We start from the raw sequence: 27,433 nt of genomic DNA, 5'->3' as shown, positions 1-27,433 counted from the left end.
AAAATGAATCATTAAGTAACTCTGAACCAAGATAAAATAGTCCACCATTATGGATCCTTTTGAAATACAGGCGCTTCCCCCTCATTTCAATATCTTCTTTATTTAAAGATTATTTAATTAAAACCCTTAGAGAATTAGTATACTAACATACAGTGTAAAATAAAAGCAAGAAATAAATAAAAGTATAAACAGGTGATTGAAAATTATACTCCATTTGGTATCTTGATACAAATGCTAAGACTGCTTTGATTCTGTAAGATCATAAAAGCAAAGGAAAGCAAGCTTTATTAAGGAAACAAACAATTCTCCTTTATGTTATTCTCAACATTAGCTCATCTATTAGTAAGAGAAGGAAAGTAATTCTTTGCCAGTAGGTGGTGCTTTTGTATAAAACATCACTCAAAGATAAATTCATTTCTAATTTTCTATCTCTTTATATCTTGAACCTGAATTGCATCTCCGAAAAACCAAGGTTTTTCCTCTTTTTCCTCTGAAATATATACCCATTTCCTCACTGCTTACAATGACAGTTTTAGTATTGAATACCATCTGATTCTCTTCATTGGAAAGTAACATGTGACTATGTTACTCACAGACATGCATAGGTGGGTTTGCTCCCTTTGTTTTAAATAGGTGTGTCTGTAGGGATTATTCTTTACCTCGACTCTCCTCAGAAAAAGAGATTTCTGCTCCCTGTTGACAATATGGGCTATTAACACTGACTCTAGCCGTGAATGTCAGTGCACTTAGAACATAAGAACAATACGAGCATCTTAAAATTGATGTCAGCAATATTACTATGGTTTATACTGATTGAAGTCATTGTGACTGCTAGTCTACACCTAAAGGCTTAATACTTTCCCCTCCACAACCTCAAGTATCAAATTCTCCCACCTTTTGGAAGAAAGGCAAGTTATGCTGTCCTGAAATTAATGGGGATTAAGGGTCATAAACACAATAAAACCACAGTAAATCCTTCTTTACAACATGCATCAACTAATGACAATAATAAATTAGAGGAGTGGTCTCCTTAGTATCTTTAGCAGGGAGAGACTAGCAATAGTTTTATTCAGGTAGTTGTGGGAGAAAGTATTTTCATCCCATGTAACTGAGAAAACATGAAGAAAGTCAGATTCTCTTACCAGTTTTAGTGGGGTAGGAAGTCTGAGTGTTTCTAAGCCAGTACTGAAAATTTCCTTCCCCATCTTTCCCCCTCCCAAGCTTTTCATCAGAAATGGTTATGGGTAGCATTTTATGGATTCTATTTATTTGAAATTAGAATTCTCTTCACTTTTTCTGAAGACCAGGCAACTTAATGTGCATATTAAAATGAGGGAAACATTTATATCCCTAATAAGCAATTTACAGTAATTTTCAAACACAGGCATTAGTAAATCAAAGAAGTCTAAATTCCAAACCTAAACCCTCTATCGTTAACTCTTGGATGATATTTTGGAACTAGTCTGGGGAGAAATTCCATGGACGTAGAAAATGCGTTTTCCAGCGTGTCTTGTTAAAAGCTTCCTGAAGCTGTAACCTGTACATTTAGGGAGACTAGAGGTATCATTCAGAGGCCTGGACCAGTTAAAGGTGGTCATTATTACCAGGCAAATCAACAAAAGCCTCCCAATCGCTCGAAGAAGGCGATGCCCCCAAGGGCTTCCAAGCACGCTGGCTCTCCTCCCCTGGGCATGCTCTGATGTCGCTGCAAATCTTTAAGCTGATGTTTTATGTAATTGTGAGTTCCTGGGGGCTCCAGGCCTCCTCAATCTGTAACTGGGTTTCCTTTCCTCCTACAGAGCTTGCACTAGCACTCATTTATCTCAGAGTTCAAATCTCTCCCTGCCTTCTACTCAAAGCCTCAACATCAAGTCAGAACCTGTTTCTCCTCCTAGAGACCGTACCACCACCCCTTCGAGATACCCACAACACACGCGCCACGAGGCGGGGAGATCTCCTGTTGACAGCTTGAGCAGCTGTAGCAGTTCCTACGACGGCAGCGACCGAGAGGATCACCGGAACGAATTCCACTCCCCCATTGGACTCACCAGACCTTCGCCGGACGAAAGGGAAAGTCCCTCAGTCAAGCGCATGCGACTCTCTGAAGGATGGGCAACATGATCAGATTATTACTTAATAGTTTTTTTTTTTTTTCTTGCAGTGTGTGTGTGTGCTATACCTTAATGGGGAAGGGGGGTCGATATGCATTATATGTGCTGTGTGTGGAAAAAAAAAAAAGGTCAGGTACTCTGTTTTGTAAAAGTACTTTTAAATTGCCTCAGTGATACAGTATAAAGATAAACAGAAATGCTGAGATAAGCTTAGCACTTGAGTTGTACAACAGAACACTTGTACAAAATAGATTTTAAGGCTAACTTCTTTTCACTGTTGTGCTCCTTTGCAAAATGTATGTTACAATAGATAGTGTCATGTTGCAGGTTCAACGTTATTTACATGTAAATAGACAAAAAGAAACATTTGCCAAAAGCGGCAGATCTTTACTGAAAGAGAGAGCAGCTGTTATGCAACATATAGAAAAGTGTATAGATGTTTTTGGACAGACCCGGCAAAGGGTGGCCACAGTTAAACGTTAGGAACACGCCAGGTCACCTAATACCCACCCCGAGATCGCTCACAAACCTGCAGGCACATCCTTGACGTATGGCACTCATGAAAAAAGGATCGATGACCATTAAAAGAGGACCATACCTATTTTTAAAAAATGTGGAGTTTGAGGGCTAACGTATTTAATTAAATAAATAAATAAATCTGGGTCTGCATCTCTTATTAAATAAAAATATAAAAATATGTACATTACATTTTGCTTATTTTCATATAAAAGGTAAGACAGAGTTTGCAAAGCATTTGTGGCTTTTTGTAGTTTACTTAAGCCAAAATGTGTTTTTTTTCCCCTTGATAGCTTCGCTAATATTTTAAACAGTCCTGTAAAAAAACCAAAAAGGACTTTTTGTATAGAAAGCACTACCCTACCCAAGCCATGAGGAACTCCATGCTTTGCTAACCAAGATAACTGTTTTCTCTTTGTAGAAGTTTTGTTTTTGAAATGTGTATTTCTAATTATATAAAATATTAAGAATCTTTTAAAAAAATCTGTGAAATTAACATGCTTGTGTATAGCTTTCTAATATATATAATATTATGGTAATAGCAGAAGTTTTGTTATCTTAATAGCGGGAGGGGGGTATATTTGTGCAGTTGCACATTTGAGTAACTATTTTCTTTCTGTTTTCTTTGACTCTGCATACATTTTATAAGTTCAAGGTCAGCTGTCAAAAGGATAACCTGTGGGATTAGAACATATCACATTGCAACACCCAAAATTGTTTTTAATCCATTAGCAATCTATTGGGTCAACTGACTTCCATTGTATATACTAATTAGTTTTTTTCATGCTATTTTTTGTTTTTGTCTTTGCATTTTTATCAAATGCAGGGCCCCTTTCTGATCTCACCATTTCACCAAGCATCTTGGAATTCAGTAAGTGAATAAATACCCTAAACTTGCCCATATCCTAAATTTTCTGCTTGGTTTTCAGCCTAGAATTTGATAATGCTTTTAAGAAATATGCCCAGAATAGAGAGCTGTGTCAGGGCACATGTCCTGCCAATATAGCCCTAGAAACAAGTAATATGGAGTTTGCTCGATGCATGAGTTATAAATTCCCACAGAAGAAAAATGTGAAAGACTGGGTGCTAGATAAGAAGGAAGCAGGAAAAGGGATAGTTGCTTCGTCATCCGTTTTTAATTATTTTAACTGACCCTCCACAATCTTGTCAGCAATATAGGACTGTTGAACAATCCCGATGTGTCAGGACCCCCAAATGTCACTTCTGCATAAAGCATGTATGTCATCTATTTTTTCTTCAATAAAGAGATTTAATAGCCATTTCAAGAAATCCCATTAAAGAACCTCTCTATGTCCCTTTTTTTTTTAAGAAATAATGATGACTCTTGTCTAATATTCGTCTATAAGGGATTAATTTTCAGACCCTTTAAAAAGCGAGTGCCATAAAAAAAAAAAGTTGATATATATTGTTTAAAAGAGATTTCAGTCTAGGAATGATTCTTCCTTCTCTTGGAATGTGAAGATCTGTCGATTCATCTCCAATCGTACACGTTGACATACACAGCAAAGAAGATAGGACAGTAAGATTGACACTGCTCTATCAGGTGTAGGACATTTCTTACCCATTTTTTTTCTTTTTCTTGCATAGTTGCTATGTGTTTCTCCTTGTAAAAGGCTGCCACTGGGTGGCAAAAGCCAAGACACCTTACTAACAAGGCTATATTTTTCTTAACTTGATCTGAAATCCACAATTAGACCACAATGCACCTTTGGTTGTATCCATATAGGATGCTAGCCTGCCTTGTACTAACGTTTTATATACTAAATCAAACAAAAAAAATCTATCAACCATTTCATCTATCCCACTCCTCAAGGTATCCGTGAAACACGAAAGAAAAGTATTTACGCAGAGGAAAAACAGAAAGTCATCCCTAAAAACACATACATTCACACACAGGGGAAAAAACTAAGAAAAATCATTTTCCTCACCATAGACTTGATCCCATTCTTAACAATCCATCCTTACAACTTGATGTGTATAAAATATGCAAATGTCACAAATGTTCTTTGTCATTTCAGAACACTTTATCAATAACTTACCACTGGGTGGGAAAGGGTCATTATGTGAAAATACGAAAAAATAGCCATATGAATTTTTTTACCTGCAATTTGCCTCAGCAACAAAGAAAAAGTGATTTTCTAAATGCTGAAGATAAAGTAAGCTAAAGTACCAGCAGAAGCCTTGGCTATTTATAGCAGGTCTGACAATAGTTTTATAAGAAGGTGAAAAGAACAGAATCATTTGAGAATGGATGCCAGTCCTCTCTTGTTCCCACCACTGAATTCATAGAAAGTGGTGGCAAGACAGCAAAGGGATAATCTGAGAATATTTTAAAGATGATTTAATGAGAAGAAGCACAATTTTGATTGTGATGAGTCACTTTTTGTAAGCATCGCTATCTTTGCCCTTATACCTTATCTGTAATTTACCATTTGTTGTATTTGCAAAGCTAGAATGGTTTTGGGTTTTTATCATGGTAAATCCTTTGTATTCAGGAGTTTAGGGCAGAGCCCTGAGGGAGTATTATTTTACATAACCCATCCTAGAACAGCATTTTAGGCAACATTCTTCATTGCAAGTAAAAGAACCATAAGTGGCATTTTACACAGCTTACAAATATTGTTATATCTAATCCTATTTTAGAAGATTTTTTGGTAATATTAAGCTTAAATACTGGTAACACTGATGCAATATATGCGAGCTGCACAACCTGTATGCATTGGTGCATGGAGGGCTGTTCATTTCAACCTTTTTTAAAATTGTGTTTTTTAGTAAAACGGCTTATTTTTTCCCAAAGGTGGAATTTAGCATTTTGTAATGATGAATATAAAAATACCTGTCATCCTCAGATCATTTTAAAGTTAACTAAAGTGAAAATTTTTAAAAATTCCAATACACTTTTTAAAAGAATGTCTGCCCTCTCACACTTTTTTGTATTTATTTTTCCTACATACCTATCTTTTAATTTAGAGATAGCATTTTTTTCACCCCCTTTATCCTTGTGTTTGTTTTTCCAGAGAGTAAATGCTTTGTATTTCTTTCTTTCAAAAAAAAAAGGTGTGGTTTGTTTTTTTTTTAAAGAAGCAGCCACTTGAACCCTCAATAAAGGCTGTTGCCTAAGCGTGGCATACTTCATCTGTTCCCGTTCGTGCCATCTGCTGTGATGTCGTCACTTATATGGCGTTAATTTCCTGCCACTCCAGATCTTTTGAAGATTGATGGAATACTGGTGTCTGTTAGAATGCTTCAGACTACAAGATGTAATTAAAGGCTTTCCTTAATATGTTTTAACCAAAGATGTGGAGCAATCCAGGCCACATATCTTCTACATTAAATTTGTCCATTTTGGTTATTTCCATAATCGAGTATTGCATTTTGCCTTCCCTGTTCATACCTCAAATTGATCCATACCTCAGTTTAATTCAGAGAGGTCAGCTAAGAGACGGATCCCGTTGTGGTTTGAATGCAGAACCAGTGTTCTCTTGGAACGAAGCCGCCCTGGGTCACTGTAGGCATAGGACTTGGATTGCTTCAGATGGTTTGCTGTATCATTTTTCTTCTTTTTCTTTTTCTGGGGACTTGTTTCCATTAAATGACAGTGATTAAAATAGCTTGTAAATGAGGGCATACAAGCATTTGCAACAAATACTCAAATAGAGGCTCACAGCGGCATAAGCTGGACTTTGTCGCCACTAGATGACAAGATGTTATAACTAAGTTAAACTACATCTGTGTATCTCAAGGGACTTAATTCAGCTGTCTGTAGTGAATAAAAGTGGGGAATTTTCAAAAGTTTCTCCTGCTGGAAATAAGGTATAATTTGTATTTTGCAGACAATTCAGTAAAGTTACTGGCTTTCTTAGTGATGCAGTGTCTGTGGTGCATTTTTTTTTAATGTTTTGCTGTTGAAATGTATTCCACTTTCTCTTGTTTTCTTAAAGCAGCTTTTCCCACAAGCGCAAGTGAGCTTTCTGGTCTTCAACTCAAAATACTCAAAAGCCAGGCTATTTGTGTTTTGCGGGGAGGGAGAGTGTGAATTGGATCTCTGCTCTTGGGGTTATGTATGTATACAGCCAGCGTGGGAAGTTCGGGGTTCTCATCAAGTGAGTCAACTTCGTTATCAAAATCAGTTCCATGAAGATCTTGATAATTTACTTCAATATACAGACTTTTCCAAAAGTCATTGTGCAAGGCAACCCCATGTTTAATATTTTTTTAACTGAAAATGTGTCGAAAGTGCTTCTAGACATTTTTTTTCTTCATCAGAATAGTATTTTTAACCAAAAGTGGTTGAAACGTTGGCATCTATCTCAATATTTGAGAGAATTAGTGGATTCATCCATTTTTAGAAACCATAAGATAATCTCCATTGGCAAAACTTAATTATAATTTCTACGGGAAATGTCCTTAGAAAGATCAACATAGAGATTAATTTAGGAACTGAAAAGGAAGTCCGGGAGGCACTGGCCAGCCAACTCGAGAACTGGACTTTTGCATTAGTAGTGATTCTTGCTCTGATGAAAGAAAAGAATACCTCTTGCAGAAAGGCTGCACGTGAGTTCAGAATCGCAGTGCTTTTTCTTTGTTCTCTTTATCCATTGTCAGAAAACATTTATTAAGCAACTATTAATATGTAATTTTGGGCTTCCCAGGGGGCTCACCTGGGTAAAGAACCTGCTTGCAGTGCAGGAGATAAAGGAGACCACAGGTTCAATTCCTGAGTCGGGAAGATCCGCTGGAGGAGGGCATGGCAACCCACTCTGGTATTCTTGCCGGGGAAATGAAGTGGACAGAAGGAGCCTGGCAGGCTACAGTCCATTGGATTGCATAGAGTCAGGCACAGCTGGAACGACTCAGCACAGCACAGCACACGTGTAACTCATGTGGTAGATTGCAGGATGAATGAAGATGTAGCTCTTCCTCTTAATAAACTTAGAACCTAATAGGAGATTTAAAAACTAATAAAAAACAGGAAGTGTTTTCAGGGACATTTGCAACGTGCTCAGAGGGAACCACCTTGCCATCTTTGGAAGAGAGCAGAGGCTCCGAGCATGGGCACTTCATAATCTGCCCAGCTGAGGCAGCCTTTGACTTGTCTTTGGAGGTGGGTAGGGTGGAGAAAGGCTCGGATGGAGGCGGACAGGGCGGCTTTGTGTGCCCAAGACCTCTGCAGTCATGTGTGGCCCTCCACTTTGTTTCATGATCTGTTGTCACCATCTTGATAATCTTTCAGTTTTGTAAGTGAAGTCATATAAGACAATAGAGCATGGGTGTGAGCAGAGGTGGTTCGCAGAAACAAATGGAAAGCTTGAATTGTAGTAGCTTGAGAGGCACTTTTCCCTTGCTCTTTAAGAAAGGACATTTTGACTTTGTAGTGAGCCCTGTGAATTACAGCTCCAGTCCTGGATGAGAGCGACCTACAAGGAGGAAATGGGACCACGGCACAGGGATGGGAAAGCAGGAGATAAGTTTGCAGGAATGGTGGCCCACCCTGTGTAAAGTATAGTAAGTGTAGGTGTTGGAGGAGGTTGTGGAGAGGTCATAGCAACTGGTTGACCAGAGAAGTGGACTCAGGGAATCAGAGGCCCCTCACCCCCTCCCCTGTCCTTGGAAGGTACATTCTGCCCACCCTTCGCACAGTGGGGGCCGTTTTCAAGAATCCAGCCTTGAGAGAGTAAGGTGGTGAGATCATCTGGACAGTACATTGACTGAACCCAGTTAAGGCCTCTATCTAACCTTCTAAGGGAATTCCCTGGTGATCTAGTGGTTAGAACTGGGTGCTTTTGCTGCCGTGGTTCCAGAGTCATTCCCTGGTCAGGGAACTAAGATCACACAAGCCGCGTGGCCAAAAAAAACCCTGAAGGTTCTGGTGGGCAGGTGCAGAGATTCGCTTATATTGCAGCCACCCAAGACAAGCCTCCTATGTAAGTTTCTTTTCTTAGTAAACTTGCCACCCACCTGTCTGGAGTGGTCTGCCTCTTTCTTTCCTCTCTCCTTCCCGTCTGTGTACAGAGGTGGGCAGGTTCCCACAAAACTGCAAGAGTTGGTTGGGTGTCTTGATTATATAATTGCAATTTTAAGAAGTATGGGATTTTAGAAATGAAAGATTACAAGAGATGGAATTGTTAAAGTACAGCAAATGATTAGGTTTATGGTAGGAGTGATGATGGATAAGGAATTTATAGTTTCATGCTTAAATGCTGAGGATCACAGTAACATTCAGATTGGATACGGAGACGTCGTTGCTTTGCCAGAAAGGTAATTAATTCAAGTTTCCGGCCTGTGGAGTTTGAGTGATAGCCAAGAAGAATATGAGAATTTTGTAGATATAGACTTGATCTCAGTTAATCTGAAGGTAAAGTTTTGGATGCTACTAACAGGGAGGTGATAGTGAAGGCCATGCCTTTGAATGAGCTTGTCAAGGGGAAGGGCAAGGGAGAGGGGAGAAGTAGGCTTGGAAGGGAATGTTGCAGAGGAGAGACCTACAGAGCAGAAGGGACAAGGTCAAGAAATGTAGTTAGAAGGAAAACCCAAGAGTGCTGTCAAGGCAAGGAGAGGCTTCAAGAAAAAGAAAAAGCAGAATTCGACAGTGTCCAGTGCTTTGTTGGGGTCCCAGAGGAGAAGATCAAGGAAGTTGATATCTGAAAATAGCTCAATAAAGTGGTTTGGGAGAGAGGAGAGACCACAAAAGCTGGTCTAGCAGATGTGAGATTTTTGTTACCAAGTCCAAGCTTGCTCTGCTCACCACACGACAGGCCAATGAACCCGACAGACAAGGGGTTGAAGCAAGGAAGGAAGAGACATTAATAGGAGAGCTGGCTGACCCAGAAGATGGCAGGCTAGCGCCTTGAAATAACCATCTTCTGGGGGTCTGGATGCCAGGTTCTTTTATAGATCAGAGATGGGGCAAGGTGAGGAAGAAAAGTAAAAAGGCCTTTAATCTTGCAAGCATCTAGAATGGCAAGCCTCAGGCAGGGTATATGTTAATTTTTCCCTTCCTGCCATCTACAGGTGGACAGGCTTCTGACATAGGCACTTAAGTGCAACCAGCGGGCAGAGGGGCAGGATTCTCTGAGACAAGCCATCCTGTACAATTATAACAAAAGCAACGAAAAGCAAGTCAAAGAAGCATGGAGTCAGAATTGGCTTCTTCTCTGCAACAATTTCTGGCAGCGAGCATAAACTAATCTACAATGTTTGTGGTTAAGAGAGTGGACGTGACGGGCCAGCAGGGTAAGGATCAAGGGAAAAGCCAGGTGGAAATTCTCTGTGTCTATAGACTGGAGGAGACCTAAGGGAGCAGAATACAAACATGAACCTCCCCAACCAAAGCCTAGAGGATCACGCTTTGTGTCCCAAGGGTCCAATTTGGATGTGGTCGTTTTATTTCAATGATGTTTGGGAGTCTGGATTGAATAGAGTTACTGAATTTGATACACGAAATCGACCTAAAACAGAGCATCTGAGTTTTCACTTTGTGAATTGAGGAAGTCCTTTTTCCATTTTGTTTACATATTTTTATGGCATCTTTCCTACATGTTATCCTTACAGACAGACTCCTAAGCAAGATCCAGGGATGGGAGAGGAGAGTCAAGCTCACTTGCCCACTGTGTGTCTCCCTTGAATTCCCACTGTGTCTATTTGATACCTCCGTCATCAAAAATAAGGCTATTCTTTTAACCTCTCCACTTCTAGGTACAATCTCTTTCCTGGGGGACCTCTGCCTGAAAGTTATGTCATGGTCTGGGCGCGGGTTGGAAAAGAATTTCCAGACATGAGACAGAATAAGAGGGAAGTAAAATTTATTAGAGTGGGAGACTGTTAGAACAGCAGGCCAGCTCAAGGGAGAACCAACATTGAACAGGGGTCCTTAATCCACTTTTATACCCAGGGTACAAGGAGCGGGATCAGGTCTTGCGGGTCATTTGCTATTGGATGTCTACATGGTTTGGAGGCATGTCTACTGGGTGGGGAAGAGTAGGGCAAATACCTTCTCCCTATGGGGTAGGAGAGCAGACAGGTTATACTGTTCCATTAATAGTCACAGCATGGGGGAGGGAAGGATGATAAGGGTCGGGTTTTTCCATCCCTGCATTCCAAGACCGTCCTTGGTTTTATCTGCTCTTTCATCCTTGGGTCACAAGTGATAGTTAGGAAAACAAGTAGGAAAGTGTTCTTATTTTCTGGCCCTAAAGTGGTTTCTGGTTTTAGCAACAGCCTTACCAGATCCTTAGCTCCCTCACACCCCCGGTCTTGATCGGCTCACACCTGGGGAAGAACCTCGTAACCCTAAAGCACCCATCTCTAGCAGCCCATCTCTGCTCTAGGCCAAATTGAGTTCCCTTTGAATCTGCTAGCTGGAACAAAGGTCAGGCTGAAAGGCAGGAACATCCGTCCTAAAGAGTCTTGCCCTCACGCACCAGTGCAGTTTATTTCCTCTTCTGCGAGGTCAGTTCCCTTGCACTCCCGCCCTTCACCCTGCCCCAAAGAGCACGGGTGCCCGCAGGTTGCAATAGCCAGGCAACCAGAGGAAATAGACTGCACTGCTGCGTGAGGATGAGACTCGTTACGATGGATGTTGAGTACCTTCTCTGCAATGGACTTGACTTTCATTTTCTTGTTTTACCTGCTTGGTGACACTGGATGCTGTTTTCCCAGAGGTCGTCTAGTCTCCGCAGTTGAGAACCAGACTAGCTTTGCTCCTCACAAGCTAAAGTAGCATTTGTCAAGTTACTTTTTCTAAGCATCAGTTCTCTCAGTTAAGACTTAAGTTCCAGGGTTGCTCTGAGGCCCAATTAAGACCGTCCTAGGGGCTAAGCACTGAACAGGTCAAGATCCTTACTCACCCCAAAAGTTATTCAAAATACAAACATCATGTAAAATAATAGTAAAAATAAGTCCACAAAGTTCTGATTTCTCCCATGATGATGACAATGTGCTCTTCTATTTCTTGGGAATCTCATATTCTTTCCCCAAAAACAATTTGATACACCCCTTTGCTGAGGATGAAAGTACACATTCTACCTATGGAGACAGCAACATTTTGCAGATATTCATCCCCAAACTTCCCACTAGGGGTGCCAAATATATCAAAACACAGAGACTATTCTGTAGGTGATTGTTACAGGAAGAAAATTACCTCCTTTAAGCATTTATTTCATGAATGTTCCATGTGGTATACTTGTTTCTCTCTACAAGAGCCCTACGTGGCAATGCAAACCTCTTTGTATGCAAAAGTTTATGTGTCTGGCATTTATTTATTTATTTATTTATTTTTAAATTTTTATTTATTTCATTTTTGGCTGTGCTGATTCTCAGTTGTTGCACGTGGGCTTTCTCTAGTTACAGTGAGCGGGGACTACTCTCTAGTTGAGGCGTGCAGGCTTCTCACTGCGGTGGCTTCTCTTGTTGCACCCGTGCAGGCTTGGTAGTTGGAGTGTATGGGCTTCGTTGCCCCATGGCATGTGGGATCTTCCTGGACCAGGGATCGAACTGGTGTCCCTTGCATTACAAGGTGAACTCTTAACCACTGGACCACCAAGGAAGCCCAATATGTGTAGTATTTATGATTAAACTATTGGGAAGGTGCCCACCCGTAAAGGAGTGTTTAAATAAATTGTGGTACATCAACACAATGAATACAGCAGCGCTCAGGATGGCTGTTCTCTTGCTGTCTGTACATCCTCTGCTCAACCAGTCCTTGCTTCACCTACACCCTGCTCACCTGACATCAGTGAGTCACGAGGGAAGGTCATTGTCTGTTATTATAGAGCCTGGTCAGTAAGTGCCTACATACATGCTCCTGCCCCAGCTGGTGATTGTTTTAATCTTTAGATCCAAACATCTCCACCCTGAGAGCCTATCAAAGGGGTGGTGAGAAGCGTGCTCCTTGGCTGGTTTCTTTGGTAACCAATGAGTTACCACCTGATGTCAATTCCCTCTATAGCTGATAACTCCGCCCTTCCTCCGGAGAGCAAAGACGGGTGCCATGTCGTGCCTGCCCAGTGCCACACAGATGGGGTGTTGCTCCAGAATCTTGCTTCGGACACGTAAGCTCCCCAATCCGTTAAACCACTGATGGCTCTGTCACTGACTCCAGGCTCTTTCTTAGATGTTGAGGCTGGGCAAGTACAGAGCTTGCAAGCCTACATGATACAGCCCAACAGCAGTAGCTCACCAGAAACATAAAACAAAACTTCCATGTGCTGATATGGAAAATTTCCAGAATATGTTGTTAGGTTAAGAAAGCAATAATAGCACAGCATATGGTATGCTGATTCCCGAGAAAAATGGGAGAGGTAAAGACAATCAATGTTCTTATATTTGCACAAAGAGACACTGGAAGGATGTAGTACAAGAAAACCGACAAAGCAGTTTCAAAGTCCTTCAGAGGGAAGGAGTGAGCAGAGTGGGAGTCAGACTTAACAACATAGACTTTTTAATTTTGTTTAGATGTGTGAACTGTATGGATGTGCTACTGATATTCAAAAATAAAAAGGTTTTAGTTTAGAAAGAAAGAACAAGCTTTCCAAACAAAACTGCATGCCACACAGAGTGGATTTATCGAAAGCACTCCTTACTGAAGAGGCCCTTGGAAAATTCCAGTACGTTTTTCAGTTTCAATTTTCAAAACCTCAGGACAGGTGCACTTGCCTTTAGGAGTGTCTGGGCGCAGAAACTTTCAACTGTCACCTTCAGCTGGATGTCCGAGAGGAAAGATTAGAATTCTGTTCATCTGTTGACTATACTAGCCAACCAAAAAGCCTTACTAAAGCCACAAGCTTCCCATAATTAAACCACAAACATTATTTCCTAAGAATATCTGGGTTTTCTTTGCCTTTTTTCCAGCCACTTACCTGCATTTTTAAAAACTGAATTCATCCCATAAATTTTCATTTTCTCTGCCCAATTGAGAATTGTGTTGTTGTTCAGTCGCTAAGTTGTGTCTGACTCTCTGTGACCCCAGGGACTGCAGCACACTAGGCTTCCCTGTCCTTCACTACCTCCCAGAGTTTGATCAAATTCATGTCCATTGAGTTGGTGATGCCATCTAGCCATCTCATCCTCTGCCACCCTCTTCTTCTTTTGCTTTTGATCTTTGCCAGCATCAGGGTCTTTTCCAATGAGTCGTCTCTTCACATCAGCTGGTCAAAGTATTGGAGCTTCAGCATCAGTCCTTCCAGTGAATAGTCAGGGTTGATTACGTTCAGGATTGATCTATCTAGCCTATTGAGCCATCTAATTTTAAGACTGCAAAATCAAGGTTCGTGACTGGATTTCTGTTGTACATACAACTGCCTGGCTCATGGTCATTGCATACTGTTCCCAACATACAACCACCCTAACTCAAAAGTGTTAGAACACAGAAAATAGGTCACCTTTGCTAACTTCTCTGTTTATAACCATAAACTGAAATGACGTGGAGCATATACCACTTTCTAGTACTTCCCAATTCATCAGCTAAGTTGCCAAGTATGAGTTTGAAGGCTGAAAATAATTAACTTTTCCACCCCACTTTCCTGTCCTCTGAATTATCTATCTTGGTATATGTTCTTAGCATGCAAAAGTTTTACCTTTAAAATGTTAAAGAAATTATTTGGCCATGTTAAAAAACATATTCTCTACCACAGAGTTCTACTAAGATAAAAGGAAAATATTTTTCTTCACATCTCCTCCTAAACTCTCTGTTAGTGATGGTATTTCTCCTCTGAGTTCATTAATTAAGAAAAACATTTTAAAGCTGGTTTATTTTTCCTGAACAGTGCATTCTTTCCAGAATCCTCTTTAAACATACTAACAACAATAAGAGAACATATACAATAGCACTCGAGAGCTCGCCTATTTTGCTAAAGACTAGTTTTCTTCCTGCCTTTAATAATGCATTTTGTAAAATCTGAAAATAGAAGAGAAACTTACTGTGAAATATAGAATCGAGAAATATGAGACAGGATGCACTGAGCTTCTGAATTTAGAAAATTATATGCAACTAGTTATTAGATAAACCAGAATTTAACTGATATTGGTGCTAATTTTGATCATAATTATTTAAACATCACTCATTAAAATGTTTGCAATGATTACATTGGATGAAAGAAGCTGAGCATAAAAGAGATTACACTGTATGATTCTAGATATATGCAGACCAAGCATGGACAGAACCTTTCTGCGGTAATAGAATCAGAGCAGTGGTTGACTGTGTGGGTGAGGGGCACAAAGCAACTTTCTGGGTGATTGGTATACTCAGTCAAAATTCACCTAACTGCACATTTAAGATCTGTGCTTTTCACTCCAGTTTTATCTCAATTTAAAAAATGCTTATGTGAAAAGAAATCTGATATTTGGAATATTATACACAAAATAGTAGTGGAAGCTGTCATTCCACGGTGCTTCCAGTTGAGGTGTTCAGTTCAGTTCAGTCGCTTAGTCACGTCCAACTTTGCGACTCCATGAACCGCAGCACGCCAGGCCTCCCTGTCCATCACCAACTCCCTAAGCCAACCAAACCCATGTCCATCGAGTCGGTGGTGCCATCCAGCCATCTCAAGCTCTGTCGTCCCCTTCTCCTCCTGCCCTCAATCTTTCTCAGCATCAGGGTCTTTTCCAATGAGTCAGCTCTTCGCATCAGGTGCCCAAAGTATTGGAGTTTCAGCTTCAGCATCAGTCCTTCCAATGAACACCCAGGACTGATCTCCCTTAAGATGGACTGGTTGGATCTCCTTGCAGTCCAAGGGACTCTCAAGAGTCTTCTCCAACACCACAGTTAAAAACCATCAATTCTTCTGCGCTCAGCTTTCTTTATAGTCCAACTCTCACATCCATACATGACTACTGGAAAAACCATAGCCTTGACTAGACTGACCTTTGTTGGCAAAGTAATGTCTCTACTTTTTAATATGCTATCTAGGTTGGTCATAACTTTCCTTCCAAGGAGTAAGCATCTTTTAATTTCATAGCTGCAATCACCATCTGCAGAGATTTTGGAGCCCAGAAAAACAAAGTCAGCCACTGTTTCCACTGTTTCTCCATCTATCTTCCATGAAGTGAAGGGACCGGATGCCATGATCTTAGTTTTCTGAATGTTGAGCTTTAAGCCAACTTTTTCAGTCTCCACTTTCACTTTATCAAGAGGCTCTTTAGTTCTTCTTCACTTTCTGCCATAAGGGTTGTGTCATCCTCATATCGGAGATTATTGATATCTCTCCCGGCAATCTTGATTCCAGCTTGTGCTTCTTCCAGTCCATTGTTTCTCATGATGTACTCTGCATATAAGTTAAATAAGCAGGGTGACAATATACAGCCTTGACGTACTCCTTTTCCTATTTGGAACCAGTCTGTTGTTCCATGTCCAGTTTTAACTGTTGCTTCCTGACCTGCATACAGGTTTCTCAAGAGGCAGGTCAGGTGGTCTGGTATTCCCATCTCTTGAAGAATTTTCCAGAGTTTATTGTGATCCACAGTCAAAGGCTTTGGCATAGTTGAGGTGTAGTAAGAGAAAATCATACTTCAGGGACTTCCCTGGTGGTTCAAGGTTAAGACTTCGCCTTCCAATGCAGGAGCTGTGGGTTCGATCCCTAGCTGGAGAGCTAAGATCCCATAAGACTTGCGGCCAAAAAACAGAACATAAAAAGCAGAAGCAATATTGTAAAAAATTCAATAAAGACTTTTAAATATATGTATAATTAAAAAAATAATCATACTTCATCCAGCTTCAATTCAAATTAAGATAAGCTGCTCAAAATTATTCTTTCTCTTAAATATTTGGAACCTACTTTCCCACAATATTCATTGACAAATACTAACAATATTCATAGATAAAGAGATAAACTTCAGCTTAATCATGATCACACATGCTAAAGTAGAAGAGGTAAATTAATATGATTATATTAGACTGGTATAATTTAACAATGTACATAGAATAAATTGACTGCTTCATGGATGAAAGCATTATGTATTCCAGAATATTAAATGACTTGACTATTTTGGTACTGAGGGTTCCTATACAATATTCTTAGCAACTTTTGCTTAATATAATGTTGAACCTCAGAAAATAAAAGAAAATAAGAAAGTTAGAATGTTTATCTTCTGTATCTAAACTGTCTAAAAAGAGACTTCATTAGTTTTTCCCCAGGGGAGGCTATTTGAAACTGCCATATGTGTAAGTTCTCTGGAGCTACCAGTAGGAGGACACTGCATTCTTTTCTACATTTACTAAGAAAACAGAGATCCTAAACCACTGAAACATAAAATATTTTTCATGAAGTATTAGGAATTTTGTTTTTATGTATTTAACCATATACACGTGCGTAACTAATAACATCTGGTACTTATACACATGCCTTCACATAGACACACATATACACACACACACAGAAATAATGTGCATATAGTTCATGAACATGAATCAGATTGATACAATGAAACAGCAGAAAAGAGGTCTTGATTTTGTCTTTGTGCATATCTGTCTTAGAACCTCAGCTCAATGAGACCAAAGACTCCCCATCTTGGCTTTCGCTCATCTTCCTTTGTCTATCGCCACCACAAGGCTGAGCACAGCCAAGCAGCCAGTCCGTGTTGGAGGGCAAGCAGAAAGAGCAAAAGAAATCCGCATTCAGAGTAACACAACACTGTAAAGCAACTGTACTTCTATAAAAAAAATTTTAAATCCTCATTCTATAAAATAGGCATTGGAGCCTGAGTTATAAGGTCACTGTTTAACTCCTCTATTTTTCCTGGATAACTCAGAAGAGTGATTCTTACATTACCTCCCAGTGTAAGTAAGTATACATCCTTTTTTACATTACCTATAAAGCAGGTGAGCAGGTAAGGAAGTATGCCACAAAATACAAAACCACCAACATTCATTTCACTATAAACTATCATCTAGATTTTAAATAGTGTCCAGTCTTGGTCTTGTGCTATTTTTATTGTTTAAAATTTTAAATCTTTAGGAATAGATATAACTTATTATGGATTAAGAAACATCTTAAATCATTCTGGTCTCATTTACAGTGTTGTGGACATGGCTAAATCAGTGACATGAGAGGGTCAAAAGATTACAAACGTTGAGGCAAATGAATCCAAACACCCTCCTCATCAGTAATGAGCTGTGTGGAAAATTGTTTAACTGCTTTGGGTTGGTGTTTCCTCATCCGTAAATAGAAATAATAAGATCTACATGTAGAGATATGATAAGGATTTGAAACATTTTGAAAATTTAGGATCCTACTGTCACTATTACTGAGTATGATACTTCTTTCTTTCCCCTAATGGTGACATAAGGCTGACCTAACTGATACACATGCTAGGAGGCAATCTAGCCAAAAGGCTACATCAGTTTTATTCACTGTGGCATCATAAGTAGCTAGAATGGTACCTGGCACAGAATTAGCTCTCAACAATTATTTATTGAATTAAAAAATGTATAGTATGAGTAATATAAAGTATTACATAACTCTTGAGTTCTCTCAGCTGGTTAAAAACAGCTTAGTAAGTTGACACATTCAGATCTAGTTTATTCATTTTTATGTCTAATACAATTCCTAGTGAGAATAAAGCACAGTTTTTCATTTCTTCTATCAATGGACAATTAGTTTGTATGTAATAACATGAAAAAAATCTTAACTTTTTTTGGAGAAAAAGCAATTTTTTATATACAAATATGTAGTCAAATAATTTTTTGTTGCACAGGAGAAACACATACTAACTTCTGGATAGCAGTTACCTCTGGAAAGGAGGAATAGAAAAGGGATTAGGAGATAAAATGATAGCTGATTTCTAACATTTTATTATTTTCTCTATAAACAGAGAGATTAAACAAATAAGGTCTTCCAAAGATAAGGTCTTCCAAATGTGGATGATGGTAGTAATGATTTCTGTTATTTTGTTTGCCTTTTTTAACATCTGAAATATTCTATACTGAAAACAATTTTTAATATGTCATTTTAAAAATATAGTATCTTCTGACTTTAACAAGCTCTTTGAAACATAAGGACCTTAAGCTCAACCAAAGAAGAGGACACTGACACAATGTTTTCATTTATGCTCAAAACACAGGACTTCTAATGCAACAGTGTTTATTTTTATATGGGTGAAAAGAACATAAAATTAAGTTGAATTTTTAAGGAGAAATATCACATTTTCCCATTTTATTTGTAGTCTTGTAATTTCATTATCTTAGTATCATTTTTTATATCCATTATTTGAGTAGCTAATCTTGTCTCGTTCTTAGTTAATTTATACAGAATTTCCAAATAAACTTAATCATGCACAGATATTTGAGGAATATGTAGTTTTGCAGGAAATGAATGAATAATCCATGGAAACATGTTCTTCCTTTCTAACCCTTTACACATAACCCAAATCAAGTACGTATCAGGAGTTGTATTCTACTTAACAGATCCAGTCTCCTGTACGTCGCATCTTATTATACACAGTCCTCTTAGGGAACTTTCTGGGAGAATTCTAGCTAATTCAATAATATTTTTCTTAAAAAGAAATGTATGTCTGCCATACTAACAAGAATTCATATTGATTAACAGAAAGAAGCCAGAGTTAAGTTGGCTTAAAAAATGTGGTAAAAACAAGTTAGAATATTCAATAATCTTAAGTTGAAAGACCAGATATTATCTAGATAACTTATAATTTTGTTCACTATTACTACACATCAGCGTGAAGTTTAAATAAGAATTGGAGAAAGAAGCAATTACAGGTCATCATGTGCTCATTTGCATTTTTTCCTACAGATCAGTATGCTCTAATGGCAAATTTTATGGATTTTGCAACAATAGACTGCTGAATTTCTTGTTCTTCCATTACCAAATACATATATTCATGAAATAGAACCAACCAAATAAAAAGTTTGGCTTGACTTTTACAAAGTTCTCAGGTAGTCAAGTATAAATTCATGCAGACTTTGACCATGAATTTTTTTCTTTATTGAGGAAGATGATGACTTGAATAGGAGGAAAGCAGGGTCTTTTCAGTCATTTGGGACCAAAAGACATGGCTGAGAGATGGCTGGGAAACTCTCTTTGTTATCCCTTCACTAAACAAATTAATTTTAAATCCTGGGTGCAGAACACCAATAGTAGAGGTGCTTTGGAAACAAAATACTTTTTCTAAAGTATAGCCTTTGTTGTCAAGGCAGCTTGAAACTAGAACGTCACAAAGAGTTAGAAATATCATCTGTTGCTGTGGCCAAGAGCCAAGTCAACTAGTCTCGCTGGACAGGAATCCAACCAAACATCTTGGCTGGTTTACTGCCGTCCTCCGCCAAATGAACCAAGTTGTTCGAATGATGGGAGTAGTAGAAACACGTGGGTCATATCATAAGCAATATCATCAAAGCAGATCTCTGGGTAAAGATAAAATATATACCACAAAGTAAGAACGGAAACATAACTGCCAAAGTCAAGACTTTTTAGTGTCCAAAATACTGCAAGTTATTTTCTTTTACTTCAATTAAATAACATGTTTTTCCCCAAACAAAGGCATCAGGTTAAGGAAATGTCATCTGCTATATATTAATGACTGTGTTGCTGTTGTTTCTTATGTTTAGATGTTTAGATTTTGTCTTTATGGCTCTTTTCTATCTGGTTATTTCCAGGTTTGTTTTTTTTTTTTCCAATTCACCATGCTAAAATTGAATTTTAAATTATGATAGAAATGATTTAAGACTCTGTGAAACACTGCATATTTGAGATGACGAGTTTTTCTCTTGTGTTTACACAGAAAAATTAATTTGCCACGCAGAGGCAGAGAAGTTATTTTAACCCAGCTTAGAATGTGAATCCCTATAGGCATACCTAGTATATGCTCCTTTCATTCAGAGCCTGGGTGAACAGCAGGAGCTCTTTTTTTCCTGCAGAAATGTCAAAAGGAGGAGGGGCAGGCTGGTATTGTGACACTACTCTGCTTCGATGTAATCTTGAGTCCGTCGGCTTCGTGTTTCTGGAAGCTTCATAACAATGTAGAAAGTTACCCTGTGTTTTCCTCTGCCTGTATCTCTGTCTGTATGTGCACACATGCTTGTGTGTGGTGACACAGACAGCTGTTTGGATGGGTCTTGAAGAGAAAACCCTCACTTTTCAGTCTTGGTATCACTAATCTTGCAGCTGCTTCTCGTCCTTGTTTGAGAAAATTGTGTTTTATGTAAAGACACCGTCAAGATCATGTAGAAGCACAGGAGTTACATCTCTGACCAAAATGACAAGACTCAACAAAGAGCCAGAATACAGGCTTAGTGCATTAAAAACGCGGCAGGCAAGAGCCTGGTAATCTCAAAGCTGAGAGAGTAGTTTTTTAACGTAGGAAGCCAATTGGAGACATCCATAGGCAATGCGTCATCACAGCCTTGGTTCCAGAAAGGAGTACTGAAAAGCATAGCTCTTTTAAGGTAACAAAATGTCTTTAGGGCTTTCTTGGTGGCTCAGACAGCAAAGTGTCTGTCTGCAATGCAGGAGACCCAGGTTCAGTCCACGAGTCAGGAAGATCCCCTGGTTCTTGCCTGGAGAATTCCATGGACAGAGGAGCCTGGTGGGCTGCAGTCCATGGAGTCACAAAGAGTTGGACACAACTGAGCGGCTAACATTTTTTTCACTTTCAAAGACACACTAAACCCTTCATTAAATCTCCATCTCCTCTGAGTCTTTAACAGGCAATGCTTCATGGGAGGCTTAGTCAGAGCCCTTGTCCTGAACACTTGTGAAGGGTCAGGCGTGAAGCATTCAGCAGTGATGATGTCATGATGTTGGGGTCACCCAGCCCCTTCCTCTTGGAGACCCCCACCTAGGCCTGTTCTCTACAGGGAATGCCTCTACTTCAGGCCTTCTTACCCAACTTCTGGGGACTAAAAGAATCCATCTTACTTCTGTATCCGTTTCGCCAAGACTCTACCCTCTCTTGTTCCAAGAAACAAATTCAGCCACCATAATAATAAGAACTGACACTTGGCAAGTGCTTACTATATGCAAGACACTAAGTGCTTTGCATGTGTCAGTTCAGGGAATCCTCGCAACAAGCTTGTGAAGTAGGCATAGTCATTAAACCTTTTTTTTTCCTGGTGAGGAAAAATTGAGGCACAGAGAGGTTAAGTAACTTGCCACAAAGTCACCCAGTTGATAAATTAGGAAGCCGGGACTTCAGTGAGATGATCTGACTCTATGAGCCTTAACCCATGCATTCTGGAACTAAGGCACTGACCCTTTCTAGAGCATCTGACCCTCCCCTGAGCAGTGTAACGAGGTTCATTCTAAAGGTAAGACTTATATATAAATATTAGATCAGGATAGAGCTTCAAAAGCCAGTGGAATTATAAGCAAATCTCCACCATTCTCTCATGAACCCCATAGGGACTCATGCTGTTATAAACTAGGTAATTCCAAGAACTCTTTCTGAAGCTCATTTAAAAATTGAATCTAGGAAATATGAAATAAATGTTACAAAGAAAGATAGTTTTATTTTCAAGTATGTAAGTCCTAGAAACCATATAGCCATAATAAAAAAAAGAAACAGGAAACTCTCCAAGATACTCTACTATATTTGAAGGGGAAATCCGTATTGCAAATGTACTTATTCAAGGCAACTGTTTAGGCAAAGCCTGTGTCAGCTTCGGTCTTTGTGACAAGGCAAGGACAACTAGTAAAAGTAGTTAAAGTGTCAAATATGGTGCCCAATGAAAATCAAAAAGGGGGAAATGTGAGAGTCAATGTTTGGACAATTGATGTAAAAAAAATGTGGGTACAATATGGCAGAAGGTGAAGGAAGGTGGCTTCCCCTACAAATGCAATATGCTCAATGAAAGAATGTTTAATCTGGGCATGTCAACAGTCAGCCTAATCTGAAAACCCAACCATCAAGTGCCAGATGAGGGTGCAAAAATGCCAAGAAACATATCAAGAGGTAAAGAGAGCCAATTAAAAAAAAAAAAAAACTTCCATCTTGTGGCAGTTTTATGAAAAGGATTTACATAGAAATCAAGGGCTAATAATGAGAGCATACGAATTACTGTGGAAAATGATGATTAGTGATAATAATTGTTCGAGAAAACATGTGTGTCACCTGCCTCTAAATGATAATTTACACTTGACTAATGAATAATTCAAGTCCCCAGGCTTAGGACAGACTGCTGTTGTTACTAACTAGTTTCCTAGTGGGACCAAAGAGAGAGGGCAGCAACTGAACAGATCCCCAGAATTGCCCGTCCCTCACAAGCAATTCCTCCACTGCCACTGCTGACTGAGGTCTGAACATGGCTCTCTCCCCACACCAACCCTCCTCCCGCCCCAGTTTACTCATCTTGTTCACCGAACAAGTGGCTCATGACCTCCAAATGTCTAGACGTGTAAAAGGTTTAGCGTGTATAACATGTGAGACTTTGAAAGATCACCTACGAAGGAATATAATCTGTTGGCAAACTAGAGGGAGAGATGTCTGCATGTTGACCACAGTGCTCAAAGAGATGTATCACTCTGCTTCTCTGACAATTCATGTTCTGAAAAATAAAATGCATGAGGAGAGCTGTTAGAGATACTATTAAAAGGTTGAAAAAGGCATTAATGGAACAGAAAAGTGACTATCACCAATCTTCCCAAAAGAGAGGTGTCATGATATCACCCTCAAAGGGAAAGAGCTAAAGAGCTATTATTATTAAAGACAGGGCAACAGACTGCTATAGACTGTTTCTATCCACCCAGAATTTATATGTTGAAATCTAATCCTTTGGAGGAGATGCCTTCAGGAGCTAATTAGGTCATGAGGGCAGAACTCTCACGAATGAGATTAGCTGAAAAGACCACAGTCTATGAACCAGAAGTGAGCCTTGCCCTGATGCTGAATCTGCTTGATCTTGGACTTTTCAGCCTCTAGAATGTGAGAAATAAATTTCTGTTGTTTATAAGCCACCCGGTCTATGGTATTTTGTTATAACAGCCCAAAGGCAGCTAGACGAGATTCAAAGCTACGATTTTAAACACACTTGAGTGATAAAGTTTCCACACCTCTTATTGTCCTTCATGAAGGGTTTATATGACATTTTGAATTAAATGATCACAAGTCAATGTAGTAAAGTCAGTTATTAGTTCTCCGCAATATATCTTTGGCACGGGTAAGTTATGGAAATAGTTCAATAGCATTTCCCTTTGCTTATTTGTCTTATTTTGTGGTGGGGGTTGTTTGTTTTAGGAGAAGCTACTTTCTCAACAATATTTTCTGTGTTTCCAGAAGAAAGAGCAAAAATAGATGAGGAGGAGGAGGATCAAGAAGTGGATGGTGAGAACGAAAGGAAAAGATGATAGAAAGGAGGAGGAGGAGGAGGAAATGAAGGGCAGAAGAAGGGAGCATACTGAAAGTGTCTTCTAAAAGCATTACCGAAAATTACCGGGTTTTACAAACATTCATGGAGACTTATCTGTTAGATCTTTCAGCAAAAAATCCTTTTGCTGTTCAGTGTTAAGTTCTCAAAGTTTACAAACAAGCAGAGTAAGCAATATCCTATGCACTGTGATTTTAAGGACACTGGCTTTAAAAATAACATTTTCCTTTCTGGCTTGAAAAGTCCATAATTAGACAGCTTTTCCTTTACTTTCTAACTGGATTCAGTATAAACATACCTAGAAGACAGTCAGTGTAAACCTTTTACAGTTCAGTGTGAAACTTTAGCATGAAACTTTAGCAGATACTCTTTCTATAAATGATTGAAGGACAAGGGGAGCCTGATATAAACAATGTCTAAAGAAGAGGGGACTGAAAACAAGGGGAGAATGGATTAGAGACGCTGCAATTCATTTTCCCCTCAGTTAAAGAATGGCGACTATCAAGTAACTGCTCTAACCTGCCAGCGAAGGAACCATGTCAACTGTCTTTGAATGGGTAGCACCAACCTTGGAATAGCCATTCTATGGATAGTTGCTGAATTTATGAATAAATGAATGCAAGTAGCTGACAGTTACTATATTCTTGATAGTTTGTATAATATACCTGCAACATGAAATTGACTTCTAGAGACATGGCATATATAACAAGTATTCTCTCCAACTAGCTACGTCTTTGCATTAATTTCTAAACCAGGTTCTGTCTCCACCTACACCATCTTAGCTTCTGGTGAGGAAATTTGTTGTGTTATTCAAAAAGCAAACCAGCAACAGGCCCATTTTTTGTGGATATTATAGTGAAGAATGGCCAATGATAGAGACATCTAAAAAACATATTTAAAATGCAGAAAAACATATTTAATAATTTATTCACTATTTACTGAGTTGCCTGTCATGTGATGAGTGAAAAAGGCAAATTCTCTGACCTCTTACAGTATATAGTCTAGCCGAGGGAAGTAGACAAAGAAAAAAGTGCAAATAAACAGAGAAACAGAAGGTTATAGATTCTTTTAAAAATATGAATGTGACAGAGAAAGACTGATAGGGTAGGTTCTACCTGGGAATGCTTCCTGAGAATCAGTAAGAAGAATGCAGCCATCTTGATTTCTCGGGGGAGTGTTCCAAGCTTAGGGAACAGCATTGTGAAGACCAAGAGCAAAGGGGACGGAAAGGTGACTGTAGTGTTAACGTAGGAGAGAGCCGTCTTCTTTCTCACACAGGCCCAATAATTTAAATTGTCAGTGAATGCTCTCTTAAAATTAATGTCTGAGAGTTAGAAACTGTTTTTGCAAACGATATAAATTCAAATCCTTTCTTTGCCATTTTTCGGCACAACAATCTTATGTTCCAGAGATGTCTGTTCCAGTTCTTTCTCTAGTGGGCTTTCTCTGTAATTATATTGACGAGTTTCAGCATGAAGACAGGCCAGCCTTAGGAAAGAGAGCCTATGCAGTTTGACTGGGCACCCATCACTCCAAGTTAGATGGCAAAAGGAAGAGTATTCCCTCCAAGTACATCGATTAGCATTGAACTCTGAACTGGGAAACTTGAAGGGACTGCGGCCTAGGGTGTGAACATCAACACATCTATCATTATCAATATGTTAGCATGGATTCATTTTATCATGTGATCTAATTGCTGTCTTGGAAGGCAAAGAGTGAGACCCTAAAAGACTAGAAGGAAGGAAAACTAAGTTTGGCTAATGAAGCAGAAAAGTAAGAAAAGTTCAATACGTGAAGATAAAGTTTCTTCACACTCAAAATTTCAGCCCTTCTAAATAGCGGTTCTAGAGTATTTTTGCAAGAAAGTATAATTGTTTCTTTGCTACAATAGAATATGTAAGTGAAGTGAAGAGAAAGTCAGTCAGTCATGTTTGACTCTTCATGACCCCATGGACTATAGAGTCCATGGAATTCTCCAGGCCAGAATACTGGAGTGGGGAGCTGTTCTCTTCTCCAGGGGATCTTCCCAACCCAGGAATCAAATCCAGGTTTCCCACACTGCAGGCAGATTTCTTTACCAGTTGAGCCACAAGGGAAGACTAAGAATGCTGGAGTGGGTAGCCTATCCCTTCGCCAGTAGATCTTCCCGACCCAGGAATCGAACCGGGGTCTCCTACATTGCAGGCGGATTCTTGACCAACTGAGCTATCAGGGAAGCCCAGAATATGTAAGACTACAGAGCAAATGAACGTTGTCCCCTAGAGCTGTGATAAATTACAATGTCCTTGTCTATGTGTTGTGATTCTGTCCACTGTTGATTGTGTCTTATAAGACTTTGAGATTTCCTTAATTTTAAGAGTGGTTGCAGATCACTATTTACAATAGCCAGGACATGGAAGCACCTAAATCACCATCAACACAGGAATGGATAAAGAAGATGTGGTGTGTATATACAATGGAATATTACTGTGTCATAAGAAGGAATAAAATTGTGTTATTTGTAGAGACATGAATGGACCTAGAAACGGTCATACAGAGTGAAATCAGAAAGAGAAAAACAAATATTGTATATTAACCCATATGTGGAATCTAGAAAAATCGTAAGGGCTGTGCTTAGTCGCTCAGTCATGTCCAACTCTTTGTGACCCCGTGGACTCTAACCCACCAGGCTCCTCTGTCCATAAGGATTCTCCAGGCAAATGGGTTGCCATGCCCTCTTCCAGGGGATCTTTTCAACCCAGGGATCGAACTCAAGTCTCCTGCACTACAGGCGGATTCTTTACCATCTGTGCCACCAGGAAAGCCTAGATGGTCTTATTTGCAAAGCAGAAATAGAGACGCAGATATAGAGGACAAATGTATGGATACCAAGGGGAAGGTGGGAGGTGAGGTGGGATGAATTGGGAGATTGGGAATGGCATACATACACTGCTAAATATAAAACAGGTTACTAATGGGAACCTACTGTAGAGCACAGGGAACTCTTCTCAGTGCTCTGTGGTGACCTAAATGAGAAGGAAATCCAAACAAGGGGACATATGAATACATCTGGCTGATTAACTTTGCTGTACAGCAGAAACTGTAGACTGTACAGCAACTATACTCCAATTTATTTAAAAAGTGGTTACAGCACTAAATACATCACAATGGGAGCATTAGTATGTTAATTTTTAAATATTATAGTATCATCTATTTTAACATTAACCTAATAGTACATCTATTGTAACTGTGAAGCAGCATCTTAAAAAATAGATGCCATTGTAGACTTTCTTTGAGATGACATATATTACACATATCACATTGAAGACTTTCTTTGAGATACACAGATCTGAGTATCTGCAGCAGTTAGAAATAGTATTCAAATTGGAATATCAGAAGATATTTCTTTTATATTTTTTTCAAAAATACCACTGGAAGTAAAAATTAGGCTTATTTTCTGTGTATCAGAAATGGATTCCAAATGCAAATTGATGAT

At 39.2% G+C, this 27,433-nt stretch overlaps 1 protein-coding gene across 29 annotated transcripts in view; it reads left to right on the top strand.

The window, feature by feature from the left end:
• MEF2C (myocyte enhancer factor 2C) overlaps positions 1-6,514 on the top strand; it is a 176,163-nt gene extending 169,649 nt beyond the window's left edge. For 16 of the 29 annotated variants that reach the window (XM_081504932.1, XM_081504919.1, XM_081504915.1 and 13 more), the window contains one exon: positions 1,800-6,514. In XM_081504932.1, coding sequence (XP_081361058.1) covers positions 1,800-2,121 — 322 coding nt within the window. In that variant the 3' untranslated portion in view covers positions 2,122-6,514. The remainder of the gene's footprint in view (positions 1-1,799) is intronic. The other 13 variants (XM_081504935.1, XM_081504927.1, XM_081504922.1 and 10 more) reach the window with 2 other exon arrangements.
• The last annotated feature ends 20,919 nt before the right edge of the window (positions 6,515-27,433 follow it).

This window comes from Giraffa tippelskirchi, chromosome 6, assembly GCF_054371585.1.
Source record: "Giraffa tippelskirchi isolate mGirTip1 chromosome 6, T2T-mGirTip1v1.2.pri, whole genome shotgun sequence".
Taxonomy (NCBI): domain Eukaryota; kingdom Metazoa; phylum Chordata; class Mammalia; order Artiodactyla; family Giraffidae; genus Giraffa; species Giraffa tippelskirchi.
This window is presented reverse-complemented; position numbering and strand designations above follow the sequence as displayed.